At 36.4% G+C, this 17,287-nt stretch overlaps 1 protein-coding gene across 4 annotated transcripts in view; it reads left to right on the top strand.

Annotated features, from left to right (window-relative positions):
* LOC127944218 (formin-like protein 3) overlaps positions 1-17,287 on the top strand; it is a 36,512-nt gene that overhangs the window by 7,093 nt on the left and 12,132 nt on the right. For 3 of the 4 annotated variants that reach the window (XM_052540074.1, XM_052540073.1, XM_052540075.1), the window contains exons 2-8: positions 10,325-10,408; positions 11,685-11,765; positions 12,246-12,322; positions 14,619-14,702; positions 15,031-15,165; positions 16,260-16,368; positions 16,633-16,709. In XM_052540074.1, coding sequence (XP_052396034.1) covers positions 10,325-10,408; positions 11,685-11,765; positions 12,246-12,322; positions 14,619-14,702; positions 15,031-15,165; positions 16,260-16,368; positions 16,633-16,709 — 647 coding nt within the window. The remainder of the gene's footprint in view (positions 1-10,324; positions 10,409-11,684; positions 11,766-12,245; positions 12,323-14,618; positions 14,703-15,030; positions 15,166-16,259; positions 16,369-16,632; positions 16,710-17,287) is intronic. The other variant, XM_052540076.1, reaches the window with a different exon arrangement.

A 17,287-nucleotide genomic window follows, 5' to 3' on the forward strand; every position in this document is an offset into this window, starting at 1 on the left:
GTGTTCGATCATGACACCATTTAAGAGCATTCAAAGGGATAGTTCACCCAAAAATTAAAACTACCCCATGGTTTACCCACCCTAAAGTCATCCTAGGTGTATCACTTTCTTCATTAAGACAAATACAATCAGAGTTATATAAAAAAAAAATCCTGGGTCTTCCGAGCTTTATAGTTCAATAAAGTGCATCCATCCATCTTAAAAAGTGTCCCACATGGCTTCGGGGGGTTAATAAGGACCTCCTGAAGCAAATCGATGCATTTTTGTAAGAAAAATATCCAGTAATCTCTAGCTTCCACTAATCATCCACCTGAGCGGCATTCTATTGTGAATGCATGTACATTAGATAATGGAAACTAAGAGATTACTGTTCATAAAGTTTTAAATATGGATAATATTCTTACAAAAAAGCAATGATTCGCTTCAGGAGGCCTTTATTCACCCCCCAGAGCCATATGGGACACATCCTTTATAAAGGATGGATGCACTTTATTGGACTTCTTTTGGACTATTGAAAAATAACACCCAGTCACTGCCGTTATAAAGCTTGGAAGAGAGAGGACTTTTTAATATAACTTCAATTGGATTTGTCTGAAAGAAGAAAGAAGAAATTTAGCAAATCAAGGGAACTTAATAGTAATCGCCTGCGCATTTTAGTACATCGAGGGAACGAAGTAGTAAATTGTGCACACGATTTATTTATTTTTCCTTGCATGTCATGTGCGGGGCTTCGTAGAAAGGAAGTCTGCAACTTCACATCTGGAAGCCTCATCATGATCTTCAGTAGTTCCTGAAATCACACCTTTTGACAACAAACAATTCTAAGTATTGTATACAGTATTTCTTAAATTAAGGTTCGAGAACTCACTTTCACACAGAATGCTTAAACCAAAACATTTTTGTGGTTTTATGTAAGAATGGTCAGGCTGTCCTTGTAAGCTTCTGAACTTTTCTAAAAGGAAATGTGTAGGTTAATGATTTGTGGAGGACATCATGTTGAGCTGCTCAGAGCCCCAGGGATTCTCTTGGTGGAGAAGAGCATAGTGCACTATTATGCCAGAGGCACACCACAGCTGTAGATCATTGAGGTGTTAATGGCCCCATCAGCATGATGTTATAGGACTTTAAAGTGTTCATGTTTACCAGTTAACCCTTTGTGTTAATTTGAGTGGGAAGTTTCATATGCAAAGCATTTTTAATGTTCTAATTTCTGAAGAGCTGAAGTTGAATTATTAGTTTTACTTTCAGTGAGCAAGTTCATTCTCTTTTCACTTCTGATTACAGTCGTATGTCTTTGGCCTTTTAAACAGAATCTGCAGTGAAATTTGGTTATATGGTCATTAGATATCATCATTTTCATGTACGTAATTATAATTAATAGTTATAATTTTTATTATAATAATTTTTATTTAAAACATTTTTTATAAGTAGCTATTTTTTTAAATTATGATAATGATTTATTGTTATTTTAATGCGTGTATTCATATAAACATTTTTCAAATTATTATTATTAGCTTATTATTTTTATTTTATTTTAAATTAATGATATATTTCATTGATTTAAAATGTATTTATTTATTATAGTTTATTATATATAATTTATTAAAAATGTTTTACATATTATATTTAGCCTAAATCCTGGATGGTTTGGAATGGGGATTGTTTGTGTTTCTTATGTAAACATCTGGTGGGGGATGGGGGGCAGGTCACTAGTACATCCACCTCAGTCTCTTTCTGTGTTGTGCTGGATGAGACGTTTGTGTTTTGTGGATTTGCTTTGTTGTGATTGCCTGGTTCAGGTTACTGGTAAGGTTTGGGAGATTAGGTGTCAGCGCGATGAATGGAGGACAACATTTTCTCACACTCCATTTTTTCTTGTTCTTTGGCAGAAGACTAGCCTTAAAAAAGCCCTGACCTCCTGTAGATCTCAACTTTCGTTCCCACCAGCAATCTTTTGGTTAGAGTAAACTGTTACTTAAAAAAATACAAATAAATTAAAGTTGGAAATCCCCCTGGACACGTGAAACCCTTTTTTCTTGTATTGTACACTGGTTCGAAGAATAAGAGGAACAGTAGCTTCAAGAGTTTGAGTTGATGTGGTTTTGTTAAACACGGGAATTCACCCATTAACTATACTATGATACTAATATTTCACATTTACATGTGATAGTGATGTCATTGGTAATAGTAATTCTTTCAGTTAGATTCTGTCATTCTTCCAGGTTTGTCATAGGGCCTGGGTTTTTTAAGCAGGTGGTCCATGTATGTCCTTTGACATAAATATAGATGTAAAAAGAAATTAATCCATGTATTATTATAATAAACATATATTATTAAATTATATTTTAAAATGAATATATTTTAATAAAAATAATAAATTTGGTTCTGTAATGACCTGTTCAATATTATAGAAGGTTATAAAGTTATAGGATTATTTAAGGATTGTTTCTTAGCATGCTCTTATTATGTGATTTTTAACATTCCTAATATTGTTTTGGGAGTCTCCTACAATACGTTTACATTTTTGCAACATCAAAAAACACTTCAGTTTTCTCAAAATATGCATTTAATATCACCTCATTTCCCAGTTAATCGTTTGAAGCAGTTCTAAGATTAAGTCTCTCTAAACCCCTCCTTCCCATTAGCGTACTCTGCTCTGATTGGTCAGATGGCCCGGCCTGTTGTGGTTGTGGTTGGTCTACGTTTTGGAAATGATATGCCCATTGCCATAGTTCCATAGTTTCAGCGCTTGATAGAAAATATTAACATCTATTGTTTATAATACAAATAGATTGTGATTCAGTGGAGCCAGCTGGTCCAAATAAACCAGGTACTGATCCATCTTTCATGAGCAAGCATATTATGAATCATGAGATTAAAGAAGCAATTGTCAGGAAAATGATCGGGGTTGTACTGCTGTGAATTTTAACCACTGATTCTTTACAGCCTCGTCTTTCAGAAGTGAAAATAAGATGAATCTACTTTCACAGCGTTGGACACAGCGTCTTCTCGATATGAGTTTAACCACAGGAACAAACTACAGTGTTTGAGGGCAGGCCAATGTAGAACATAGACGGGCATTATGCAGATGTGTCACCCGTGATGTGTAGCCATCAGGGAAGTGGGACTTACTGGCGACTTGTTTCGGCTGTTCAGAGATGATTTTTTTTTTCTTTTGGGAGAGAATAATTTATTTATTGTTCACTTTGTTCCTTACAACTTTACAGATCTTTCACTCTGTCTGTGTGTTTTTGTGCGCATCAGTTAAAGCTGCACATTAATATAGCACAAAAAGGGAGAAAACAAGTATTCTGTTGTCTCGACCAGGCTTCATGTAGTAATATTCAGATTGCTTGCGTTTAATGCAATGAAGCTGGGCTTTTTTTTAGTAAGGAACATTTTTTGGAAAAGTGGTAATGTTTTACTGTTTTAATATTGACTGTACTTTAATACTGACACACTTTTCAGTGCCAAAATATTTGGAAGAATGAGAGGAAAAATAGCTTTAGCAGGCCAGAGTGACGTACAGCAAGAGTTATTGTTTCCCATTCAAACTTACAGTCCACTATACCTGGCAGGGTCCGTGTGCATTCCTCAGGTCTTACGTTGACGCTCGGCTCCTGGGGACCGATTAGGAAGAGCTCAGTAGCTGAAAGAGGGAGACGGTCAGATGGGGAGACGGTATGTGTCTGGCGCTCTGCTCTGCTGACATATGCTAGATTCATTAAAAGGATATGAGATCCCAGACTTCCCCTTCATTTTTCCTGTACTACAGTAGACTGCCATTGAAACTCATCAAACGGATTCAGGGAGGAGACTCTACCTGTTGACTTAACAGTTTAGATCAGTTTGTAAATCACTCTTATTGGCTTTATGGTTTAAATTATATTAAGCTTGCAGATTTAAGTGGGCTTTCGGAGGAGTTTATGTTGGATGTCTCCCAGAGTCTAGTCTCAGGCATGGGAGCAGGCGCTTGGAGCTGTACATGGGCGAAAAACATATTTGCATTGTTTGTGTGTATAAATGCAGCTAAGAATTTCGGCTCACATGAACTCCCACTGCCCTCTCGGAGCGGACAGAGAACCAGCCAAATAAGGCTGTAAAAGTGTGTGGCCCTCTTTCAAACATGCCATAGCTGTTCCCCTGGTGAAGACCAATATTTGACCACTTCAGAATAGGGAAGAAGAGCGTTTTTGTGCTGCTTTCAACATGAAATCGAAATTTACCCTATTTTCTTTATTAATACATGTCCCTGGTCTTGTTGTTAATGATTTATAAGTGCATGCTATTATAAAGAAAAATTATGTTTGTCTTCATAAACTTTTGTAAAAATATTTTGCTTGGATGTTGTAAATATATGTATGCTTGCCTGAGCTGGATTAACCGCGACCCCCCAATTTCCGTCCCTAGTTGCAAACTCGTGTGTTTGTATAGATTATGTGCTTTGTTGCTGAGGTATTTTTCCTGTTCTCACCCAATAGGAGCATAGTCTGGGTGTTGTTGTTTTTTTTCCCTCACTTTCCTCATGTTATGCTGTATTTCTTCCTCAGTTCCCTGTCTTCCTGTCTACCCCCTTGTCATATTGTATGTATGTATCAATGGACAGGTTGATGGCTAATTTTGCTGGTACTTGTGACTAGTGACAATAAAGGGCTACTCCTACTACTACTACTACTTATATAATGTATTGTATTATAATTTATTATATAATAGCATCATTTATAATAATAATAATGATTTACGTTCAATAAAATAATACAATTAAGCATTTAAATAAAAATAAATGAATATAGTACATTATTCAAAATTGTTATAATTAATGTAATAGTTATATTTTTTTATTATTTTATTTAAAAATTGTAAACTATATTTAATAATAATAATAATAATACATTATGACTATTAATAAATGAGTAATCATTCAATCTTGTTTCACACAGAAAAATTACACATTTCCATCATATTACAGAAGAGAAAAATGGTGCAAATGATGTTTCATGTTGACTTTATAAAGTCTATATTGGTATTTCTGGCTGCGTTAGAAGTCATAAACAGGACACCGCTTCTCTGCGCGAGAAAGCACATATTGGGGTCGTTTTCTTTGACTGTATGTTGTCTTCCTGTCTGACCTGTGCACTCCATCATGTGTGATGTTTCGTGCGGGGGGCTGTCTGGCTGAGGTTTGTTCTCCCCTTCTCTTCTCTGTCTCTTCAGCTCTTCACATCTCTTCATTCTCTGTAGTCTGATACCCGACAACAGATCAAGCTACTGTTCTCTGAAGGCACATCTTTCTATTCCCTTTTGCCTGCCCCACTCCCTTTTCAGCCAGACGTCCCAATTTCTATAGGTAATTTTCCCAGCACCCCCTGTAGTTTGTAGCACAGTCTTTCCCCAATTTCATTGTCAGTAATTCACATGGTTCATCTTGTCATGTGCCTTTCCTTTCCCACACTTCTCTTCCTCTTTCATTTCAAAAATTCATTTTGTCTTTTTGTGTTTTTCCATACTTGTCTTTCATGTAAAAATACATGTTCCCAGAAACTAAAATACACTGCACTTATGTCATTTTTTACTCTTGTATAAAATTGTAAGTGTTCCTCAGTTACAACATTTTGGGGTAGTTGTAGTCACTGAAAGCCACAGTCTATTGTTCAACGTAATCCTTTGCCAAACAGCTAAACATGCCAGAAAAATGGAATGGTTCTTTGTTGTGTCTGCACAGTCACCCTTTCACAAACTATACTGGGATCAAACAGAAGCTCTTTTTGTCCCAGTGGTGGGTAGCGTCTCTCTTATTTTGGAAGTAAAGAGCTTTAGGGAGTTGATTTTATGTTTCATTTTCAGACACTGAAAAATGAAGGTATTTTCGTCTCAGATGTAAGATGTGGGCCTCTTTTTAAAGTCATTATGCCAGTAAAACAAGACTGGAAAGGTCTAATGAGATTTGCTAAATTAAATTAGGAATCAGCAGTCAGCTAAACCTTTTGCTATAGCAGAGTAGCCAGGAAGGTATTTTGCTTCATTTTGTTTTGTTTTTGTTGTTTTGCATTCATATTTTTGGACATGACCACCTTTTATATTGTACAATGTTTGCAGACATTTCATACTGAATGTGTGGGAATTTTTATGCCAAAATGAGACGTTCTACCTTTCCAGGAATAGACAAAGTGCTTTGATCCCTTTGGACAGTGTGCCATCTCAGTGGTTAGGAGTGCATTCAGTTTTTTGTTATTTCAGACTGCTGTTTTTTGTGTGACCTGGAGTGGACAGGCTAGTTTTTCTTCATAAATTTAAAAAATCTTCCTAGTGTTTTCTTTGATCTTACTTCAGTGAGCTTTAGCATTAGCGGATCCAGCATTGATTCAAAGATGGGTTTGTGCTCTAACCGTTTTTTTTTTTTTTGGTACTCTTTGTACTCAAGTTTCATTTGATAGTGGTGGTGTTACTCCAGAAGTTTAGCTAATAATATCTGTGCAGGAAGCTCTTGGGCCCTAAGAAAAAACCCTAGGGTAAATACTGCACAGTTGAAACAGAAAAGTGAATCTTAAACGTATTTTCAAGGACTCTCATTTCTGAAACAGAAAACAGAGAAGCCTAAATCTCAGAGAGCTACTGTAGATCAGATAAAGCCTCATCTGGGTTCTTTGCAGCCGCTGTTATCGGTGATGTGGCTCCAAATCCTGGATCATCATGTGCATGGAGGACTGGAACCTCACTGTGCTCTAAGTGCCCTAATTATATATCAGACCAACAAATGGTCACTAGGCAGTCCTGGCTGCAGACATATGGCCAGATCTAACCTCTGATTCCCAATTTGAAGCTTCCCAGAAGGCTGTTGCATTGCTCACAGGTTGCTCTTCCATAGATTAGGAGACCAGAGCTCTTTAAATATCAACTTTGTGTCAGATGTTTTTCCCTGAAATTGCTCATGAAAAATAAAAGTAAACAAATTAGGTAATCGTTGACATATGGTAAAATAGAGCTCTGAAATTAATGTGAATAGCGTAGTGCATGTCGTTGAAAATTGATAAGAAATGTTTTGATTCATACTAAAATATAACATTAATTTTAGACATTGGTGCATTGGCAAATATAAGACTTTGCTTACATGTCTTCTTTAATTTACATGTTTCTCAGAAGAAAATCTATTATTATATTTCTTTCAGATTTGATCTACACGCTCTTTTGCCGTTGACATAAAAATGCAATATAGCTGATATTTGCTCAGAGACTGGATGCTTTCATATTGACACAGCATAGATGATGATGGTATTTTGTAGACATTACGCTCCTTTCTTCCTCAAAAACAATCGATGAGGTTTGTTGTGTGAAATGTTCGGAAGCAGTGAACTCATCACAAAGAGCTTTCCGTTTACATGATTTCTTAAATGCTGCATGCTAACTAGTGTAGGAGGAACCCACTCCATCCTTGACATTTGAGTTGTAGATTAGAGTATAGAGAGAGAAAGAGAGAGAATCTCAACTGTTGATCAACCCAAAATCTATATCCTGAGTTGAAGAGTAGGGAATGGAGAGAAAATCGGGTGATAGAAAAGATAAAGTAGGATAATTTACAGCCAAATTAATTACTGTTATAAACGGGGCACATTCCTTCTGAAACTGTGGACATCTGGAATGCACAATGTCGGTCACAATTTGGGGCGCGGGGGGAGAGGGGGGCATTGGAAGGGGAATCGTAGGAGGAAATGGTCAATGTTTGAGATCTTCACAGGCGGAGCCAAATAACATTCTCTAGGGCCTCTGTCATTTCTGCTTAAAAGTTGTTAACTTTTCAGACATTGCAGCCCTTAGTCATCATAATTGGGATGTCTTCCAGCTGAATGTGGTTTCAAACAAAACAAATTTACTACATGGTCAGTATAGTAAAGTTTGGAGTTCATAAATCCGGTGTGTGTTTCTCAGACAGTCTGTCTGCTGTTGAATTAAATGCTGAAAGACAGACTGTCTGAGAAACACACACCGGATTTATGAACTTCAAACTTTACTATACCTCTTTATTTACCTCTTTTACCTCTGTAAATCTAAAGCTCCATCAGAAATGGACAGCTGTGGACTTTTATTATTCTAAATTCTATTCTAAACTTTAATTCGGTTTAGACTTCCGTCTATGAGATTAAAAAAAATACTTACTATTGATGGGTACTTTTAAAACAATGCTTCCTGGAACTTCAAAATCTTGTGTCAAATCTATGTTTGGAGTATGCAAGACACATGATTTAAGCAAAGTATGTTTTGCCATGTCATTTTCATGAAAGTATGAAAAACAATTTATGCTTAAATTACAATTTAATGAAAATGCATCGAATTGTTTTGTAGAACATGTAATTTTACACATTTCAGTATTCTCTCATTGCTTTTACGCAGCTTTAAACAGTAGGTGTCCTTGCCATCTGGACTTTTAAGTGTTTTGAAGCAGAATTGTTTTGCAAAGGAATTGGTTCAGTTGATTTAAAGTTTAGAAAACAGAATTCACTTATGACCTGATTCTTTTTATAAAGCACACAGGTTATCAGTTTAATTAATCTGATGAATCTTTCACTGAATAAAAAACTGCTATGATACATACTGCATTCACCAGCCTTTCCCAGACATCTCACTGAATATGATTCATTTGGGCTTGTGGAAAGGCTTAATCACTTTACAGTGGAAATAAATTGAAACGCAGTCTTTCAGCACATACAATATTCACTTTCCACAAATCATGGAGTTAATACCACTGGTTTCGTTTATAATGTCATGGTCATGTCATTTCACTGAGATGTTATGTTGCCTTGGCAGTATAATGTGAAGCTGTTGCTTTTGGGGTGGATGAATCACTTTTTTCACAGAGTGCAATGACATAAGTGATGCTCGGGCTGATATGGGTCTCTTCCATCTTCAAAGGAAAACCCACTGAGAGGTCTGTGACATGCTGTGGTGATCTGCTGATCACTATCTGAAATCAGAGCACAGAGTCTCAGGTTAATAAAGGGAGATGCAGTGTTGTGGAAGACAGTTGTCACCTCACACCCCACGCCTGGCTCAGTGTGTGTTCCACTATTTAAGACATTTAGAAGACAATCCACACACTGATCTGTTTGTAGTGCAAACGTGACCTGATATCACAGAGTAGTCTTGTTACAGTTCAGTGCCCTGTCTATTATAAGAAGTGGCAGAACGAACAATGGTTTATTTATCATTTTAACAATAGCATTATTATTATCATCACACCAGTTGATACGGGAATCATGACAATATATATCTCACATTTACACTTCAATTTAAAAGTTTGGAGTCAGTAAGATTTTTTTAATATAATGTTATAATATATATATATATATATATATATATATATATATATATATATATATATATATATTATATATATATATATAGCTTTCTATTCATTAAAGAACACAAAGATATTAAGCAGTACAGCTGATCATGTGACACTGAAGATTGGAGTAATGGCTCATGAAAATATTGCTTTGCTATCACAGGAATAAATCACACACACACACACACACACACACACACACACACACACACACACACACACACACACACACACACACACACACATATATTTAGTTATAACAAAAATATTTGAAATTGTAATTGTATTTCACATTTTACTGTATTTAGTGTATTTTTTGTCAAATAAATCTTGCTTCTGTGAGCATAAAACACTTTTTCCAGAAACGTTGAAAACTCAAAAGTTTCTAGGTTCCTGACAGAGTTGCATTTAGATGTCTGTGCCATTTAATCAAGAGCATTATTACTTATGGAAGCTGTTATATGAACATGCTGACTTGCAACTAACTTGCTTTGAGCTGTTGCTCTGCTGTAAATTATGCTCATGTTCATGCGGCTTATGTGGAAGTGTCCGAATTACATAATTGTGAATTTCTGTAAACTTTGGCACTGAAGTCATACTTCAGCTAATGCAGTTTGTTTTTTAGCAACACTCAAGTAAACATATACACATTGCAAACCACTCAGAATACATTAGCAGCCACATAGCAACACTCTGGCAATCACCCACAATTGTGGCAGTGAGTTTTGCAAAAGCAGCTTCCTTCAGAAATTGTAAAAATATAGTTTGGAATGGAGACTTTAGTAAAAAGATTTTCGTGGTGTCTGAAGAGAAATATGATTTCAAACAGGATATGAGAAGTCAACACAGGACGTGAGGTCACAGGCTGCAGGGTTTCTCATGTCAGACAAGAAACCGCTGTGACCCAAAGAAAATGAGTACAGAGATGTTACCATGGATACATGCATCCTGTGTGTTCTGATGCGAAAGCGCTCTCTTGTTTTTCAGAACTCTATGAACCTGCCTCCAGATAAAGCACGTCTCCTCCGGCAGTACGATAATGAGAAGAAGTGGGACCTCATCTGTGACCAGGTACAGCCTCCACAATCTCCCACTGTGAAATCACACCCTTGCCTCTGTAGGGCAGTCCAGAAGAACACGCCTTCACGAATGGGGTTATTGACATGACATTTAAAAAATGATATATTTTTACAGTTATTATTAACAAGTTAAGAGAAAGTTTTAGCTTGCCAGTTACACACAGTTTGATCAGATTTGAATGATTTAGCACACAAAAGAAAAGGCCCAGACACAGGATCATACCAGCATTTCACCCCAATTTTATTGACCGTATTTTTCGGACTATACGTCGCACCTGAGTATAAGTCGCACCAGTCCAAAAATACGTCATGATGAGGAAAAAAACATATATAATTCGCACTGGACTATAAGTCACATTTATTTAGACCCAAGAACCAAGAGAAAACATTACCGTTTACAGCCACGAGAGGGCCCTTTATGTTTTCAGTGATAGACTCTGTTCAATGAGCAACATAGAGCGCCCTCTAGTGACTGTAGACGGTAATGTTTTCTCTTAGTTCATTTCTCTTGGTTCATGTCAAATTAATTTTTATAAATAAGTCGCACCTGACTATAAGTCGCAGGACCACCCAAATTATGAAAAAAAAGTGTGACTTATAGTCATTGTTTGGTCACCCTCATGTTGTTCTAAACCCATAATCTTTTGTGGAACACAAAATTGAGGATTGTACCTGTCGTTCCTTTCCATGTAGCTGTGTAGAATGTAGTTCCATGTAGTTGTAGAATGAATGGGGTCTGAAGCAGTAGTTGTTTAGACCATTTTTATGATAATTTTATAGTTATTTTATCCTCAGTAACCATTCACTTTCATTGCAATGAAAATATCGGCCTATCCAGTCTTCAGAATTTCTTCTCCTGAGTTCATACTTTCATATAGATTAGGAATAATATGAGGGTGAGTAAATGATGACAGAATTTCAGTTTTTAAAGGAGCTGTCGCTTTAAAAAAAAAAACTGGCATGTCTTATTAAAAACACTTGCTTAAAAAATGCATCAGTGCAGTAAATGATGACTTTGTGCTACATTCTGGGCATTTCATAAAACTATTTATAAATGACTAGTTATGCATTTTGACAAATTTGTGCTACTGAAAAATGGAGTTACAGCTAAAAATTGTTTTAAGACTTAATATTTTTTTTTAAACAAAACAACATAAAATGATTCAGAATATGTGTATGTGTTAGTTAAAACAGAGCATTGATCTTTTGTTGGAGATGTTTGATGATTTTGCCTGTGTATAACTGTCTCCCCCTCTTCTCTGTGTCAGGAGCGTTTCCAAGTGAAGAATCCTCCACATACATACATCCAGAAACTACGTGGATATTTAGACCCAAAAGTCACACGCAAGGTCAGCATCATTCACCAGATGCATAACCAATGTCTGTTTCTCACCTGGTTGCATGTGAATGTGACTTACAGTTGATAAAGGGGTTGTATTATTAGAAATCACCAAAAATTGTATCAACTTCACCAAAAAAATAGCTTGTTTAATTACAAATTGTGTTATATGTATGTATCCTTATACTTTTGTACAAAAATCCCAGAGTAGCACTATAATCATACCACTGAGAATTTTTTTTTAAAAATATATTTGCAGTCAGTAAAATTACATTTTTATTCAGCAAGTATGCATTTAAACCACAAACTTTTGAATGGCATTGTATATGCAAAAATATAAATATTCCTGTTTAGGTCATTAGTGTTGACCTCTTTTGTGCACCAAAAGTTTATCCAGAAATGTTGTTTTATGCAGCACAAGTTAGTGTTTATTGAAATGTGGGTATTTCTCCAAACGTGCCGATAATCATCCGTTTGTCTGTGTGTGCAGAAATTCCGCAGGAGGGTTCAGGAATCCACCAAAGTCCTGCGAGAGCTGGAGATATCGCTGAGAACCAATCACATAGGGTGACTAATTCCTATCTTCTCTCCTATAATCCTACTTTAACATCTCTTCGTCGTGTGCTGATCTCTACAAATACCCCTCCCAACAATCGCCCAGAGTAACATCCCATGTTCCTCCAGTAACTAATGCAGTGAGGTTATGAGGCTCCTGTAAGCAGTGCAGGGAACAATAGCCTTGCTTGTGGTATGGACGGGAAGCTGTGGTATTGTTCAGCTTTCCCCTCTAAAGAATCACTCTTTCTTTGTTCTTCCTGTTGTAGAAAGCTAGATGTAGTTTTTGCTTGTGCACAAATCCCTGTTGTTGGGCTGTTCTGCCAGCTTCCCTGTGCTTTACAATGCTGTCTGTAGACCTCGGCTGTATCCAGATGGTTTTTATTCATCTCCTACCTCACACACCACCCCCTTAGCAGCTCCAAGCAACTCAGGAAGTTGAGTTGTGTATGCTGGAGAGCCAGGAAGCTTGCAGCATCCAACAATGTAGTGTGTGAAAGGACACGTATACACACGCGCACACACAAAGGTTTATAAGTCACATTGATGAACCCAGACAAAACATTGACACATTTGTGTAACAAAGTGAAACACTGACAACTGGGAACATCTTTTCAATGTTTATATCCTGTTTTTAAGGGCACACACTATTATTGAATACAAAAAACAATATGAAGTGAATAAGTGAAATTGTAAAACCATTTACACACAAACACGTTATTTTGTCATATCTTGTTATGTGCGAAATCTTTTTAGTTTCAGATAAGTTTATAAATTTGGAGCTAATTGTTTTTGTGCCAAAAATATGGCTTTACATGAAAATAATACAATTAAAATTTATATAATTTATTAAATAATATTATAATTAATAATATGTACATTTATTTTTATAATAGCATTTTGTTATTAACAATAAACATTTTATAACAAGTTTAAATCATACATTTAAATTATGAATTATATCATCTTATGTTTAAATATGTAAGGATTTAGTTTCTTTCGATTTAAGATTTTGTTCCTTTAAGTTGCTTTTTCTCAAGTCGCTTATTGTTAGTTGTGTGTAGTTAAGCTAACTATTACTTTAAAAGATTAGAAAGCTATATTCAGTTCAGATTACTATAAATTATGAGTAGTTTGGCAAACTACAGGTTCAAAGTAGCTTCCTGAACACTGACACACACCCACACACACACACACACACACACATTCACAGGAGCGAAATCTTAGAAAACACTGGTAAAATATGATTATTAATTACTTCCTTTGTATTCTGTGTGAGCCTTAAATAACCAATACACTCCTCTCTCCTGCATTATTAAGAGCATCCAGGGGATTGTAATGTGTTTCTCATTAAGACAAAAAAAAAGAAAAAGAATAGGCAGTCTTTTTTCACTTTTTTGGGGCGCTGGATGAAATGGAACAGAGGACTGTTTATTGCATGTGTCCGATCCCTGGCCTCTTTCCGATGTGCTACTCCTTGCTTTGCCAAGACAATCTGAAATAGCATCTGGCCGGACAGGAAGAGAGTCTAAAGGGGAGCAGGAAGGGGGAGGTGGTAGACAGGAAGCTGATGATGGAGTGAGCCCCCACCACCTTTTCAGTCGGAAAGTCTGTTTCTTGCTCAGTTCCACATTTTGTCTGTTTTTCTTGTGCTCATTTGGGAGTCTGGTATTTTTTTTTCTTATGCATCTATAACCATTTAACAATAGAGACAGATTTCAACCAATCATTACGGCTGAAAATGAGACTGAAAATGAGAGATGCAGAAAAAAAAGAGTGCATGTATAGAAAAACAGGGAAGGCAGTCTAAACACTCCCACTGTCAGAGATTGAACCTCCTCTCTTGAGCTATGAGCTCCACGTTCTTTTGCTTTTTGCTCTAAAGGGAATTCCTTTTGCTTTGACTTTCCTCTTCAGAAATCTGGAGCTAAATGAAGGAAATCTAAAACCAGTCTCCATTCTGGACTTTCCATCTCAGTCTTGCCAAGCTAGTCAACTCAGCAGTGATATTGTGATATTTCAGTTTAAAAGAGTTGTTTGTTTTAATACTTTTTAGAATGTCATGTATTCCTGTGTTAACATGAATTTGAATTTTCAGCAGCCATCACTCCAGTTATATAGAAATCTTTTGTAACATTATAAATATATTTGCTGTCAAGTTTGATCAATTTAATGCATCCTCGCTGAATAAAAGTTTTAATTTCTTTAAAAACAAGGTTTCTTTCAAATATTTAAACGGCAGTGTGAGTGTGTTTGTTTTCAGAAGGATGTTAATAGGATGCTTTGATCTCCCTCTTTAATGTGGCAGGTGGGTTCGTGAGTTCCTCAATGATGAGAACAGAGGCCTGGACATCTTGGTGGAGTATCTCTCCTTCGCCCAGTGTGCCGTCATGTGAGTGACACACCCTAAAAACAACCCACCACGGGCATCTTCACAACACACCAATCCAAGCACCATCTGTAGGACATTTAAAAGATCAAGTAGCCAGGCTTCTGCTGGAGACAAAGGCTGTGATGAATTCAGTGTTATTTAATGATTATGAACGTGCTGAATGTCTCGTTGTAGGCGTGCTGCATTCTGTTTTGCGCTTTGTTATGCCATGCTAGACTGTGCTGCTTTCTGCATAATCCTGGACCCCCTGTTACTGAACTCTGTTGCTAACCTTGCCTATCCTTACCCCCGTCCTCCTGATGTGGGGTTCCCTGTCTATGCGGCTCAGGTTGAATTTTGAAGGGCTGGAGAATGGTGAGGACTTTTCGCTGGACAAGGCTAAGTCCTGGAGCAGGTCCATTGAGGATCTGCACCAGAACGGTTGTAATACACTGGTGCGCTCTGCTCGACAATCCGTCCTCCGGTATGTATTGGCCTGCTTGTGCTTGCTATGCTCTGCCTCGCTTTAAAATGATGTTTGCTTATGTGATGACAACTTGCATTGGTTTGGTTCAGGCTGCTGGCCAGTCACAACTCATTAATTAGAAATATTTAATGCACTGTTTGAGACTGTATATATGTGTGTGTGTGTGTGTGTAAATATATAATTATTATTGTTTAATGTGAAGAACTGGAAGAATAGGGGGCAAAAGAGCTTCAATGTCTAAAATATTAACCCTATAAAGCAAACTGTATTATATTTAATATACACATTTCTAAGGCTTCTAAATTATTAACTTGAGTCTGATTGGTAGTTCATGCTTTTTAGTAATCTTAGATTTTCTTGATTCTCCATAAATTTGTTTTTAGAAGAACGTTAACATGTGAATATTAAAATATGTTTCAACAAATACTGTTGCATTTAATTATGTTTTGCACACATGCAAACCTTTTTCTTTCCAAATATTGGTTTATAGTAATTTTTGTTTATATGATTATTTCACATAAATTGAATAAATATATATTTGTTTGATCAGTATTTCTTACAATAAAATAGTTGCATGCCAAATAAATCTGTCATTTTTGCTCATTAAATCATCAGATTATGTCAAAATGAAGACATTCGGTTTAACCTTGTCACAGGCCAATATCAGCATTTTAATACAAACATTTAATGGGTTTTAAACTAGCTAATTTTATATAAAATAATAGTTTATCTAATAAATCGAATGGTTTTATCACTAAAGACATTTAGTGTCTCATTGGTTTATTCAAAGTAATTGCACCCTTTATTTGGAAAGTGAATATTATTGTTTTATAGTTAACAGTTCACTTCCTGTCTCACTTCTCAAATTATAATGCATGTCTTTATGCAATGACAGGAACATTGCATTGCAGCAAAACTAGGAGTCAGATGTGTGCAGTATTTAGCCCACTGAGCCATAGCCACACTTCCTGAGAGAAGATAACACACGCAGATGAAAGTACCTCTTCATAGGGTGCATATGAGTGATCGTTTATGTTATATCAAATCAAGCACAGCTCTTGTGAACTACTAACTTTCTCCTTCTATTACAGTTATGGCTCAGCTGCCAACAGCAAGACCATCAAGAACTCCAGACTAGTCAGTCAAAAGGATGATGTGCATGTGTGCATCATGTGCCTCCGAGCAATCATGAACTATCAGGTACAGGATGCACAGACCTGATAGGTCACAAAAACCTCAGGGACATCTGACTTGATTGCACAGCAAATCTGCTCTGTCAGTAGTATTATGAAGTTTTTATTGAGCATGACAAGCAACCTGTTATTCTCCAGAATGTTTTTTACATCGGTGTCTGTACAGTTAATGAACGGCAGCACAAAATCTCAATTGAATAACCATTGCATTGTGCTAAATATGTTTTTATATACTTTAATACCACATTACTTTCTTCTTTCACACCTCTAGTATGGCTTCAACCTCGTCATGTCTCACGCGCATGCAGTCAACGAGATCGCCCTAAGTTTGAACAATAAGAACCCAAGGTAAGAATTAAGGTTCTGTATAACAGTGTTAAAGATCCACCCAAAAATGAAAATTCTGTCATTTACTCACCCCTATGACTTTCCAAATCTGTGTGCATCTCTTTTTTTTAGTATTTTCGGACCAAAATATACTACGGAAGTCAGTGATATATGTGCCAACATTGTCCAAAATACCTTCTTTTGTTTTTCACATAACAAAGAACCAACCCATTTGTGATCCCACTGACTTTCATAGAATTTTTTGTTCTTAATATGCAAGTCCCAAAACTGTTTGGTTACCAACATTCTTCAAAATATCTTCTTTTGTGTTCCACAGAAGAAATAAAGATTTAGAATGACGTGAGGGGAAGTACATTATGACAGAACTTGTTTTGTGTGAATAGTCCCTTAGTAGGTAGCTACCTGATGAGCCTGATTAATGCAGTACCTCCAGTGACCTTTAGTTTTGGTGGCGCTGTGAAGTAGGGGATTTTATTAGGTAAATGAATTCTTTCAAACATGGAAAACCCCCCAGCCTTCTTACATATTAAAAAACATCATTCCTTGACCTCAATGAATCATACATCAATGTATCATTC

Source organism: Carassius gibelio, chromosome A23 (genome assembly GCF_023724105.1).
Source record: "Carassius gibelio isolate Cgi1373 ecotype wild population from Czech Republic chromosome A23, carGib1.2-hapl.c, whole genome shotgun sequence".
Taxonomy (NCBI): Eukaryota; Metazoa; Chordata; class Actinopteri; order Cypriniformes; family Cyprinidae; genus Carassius; species Carassius gibelio.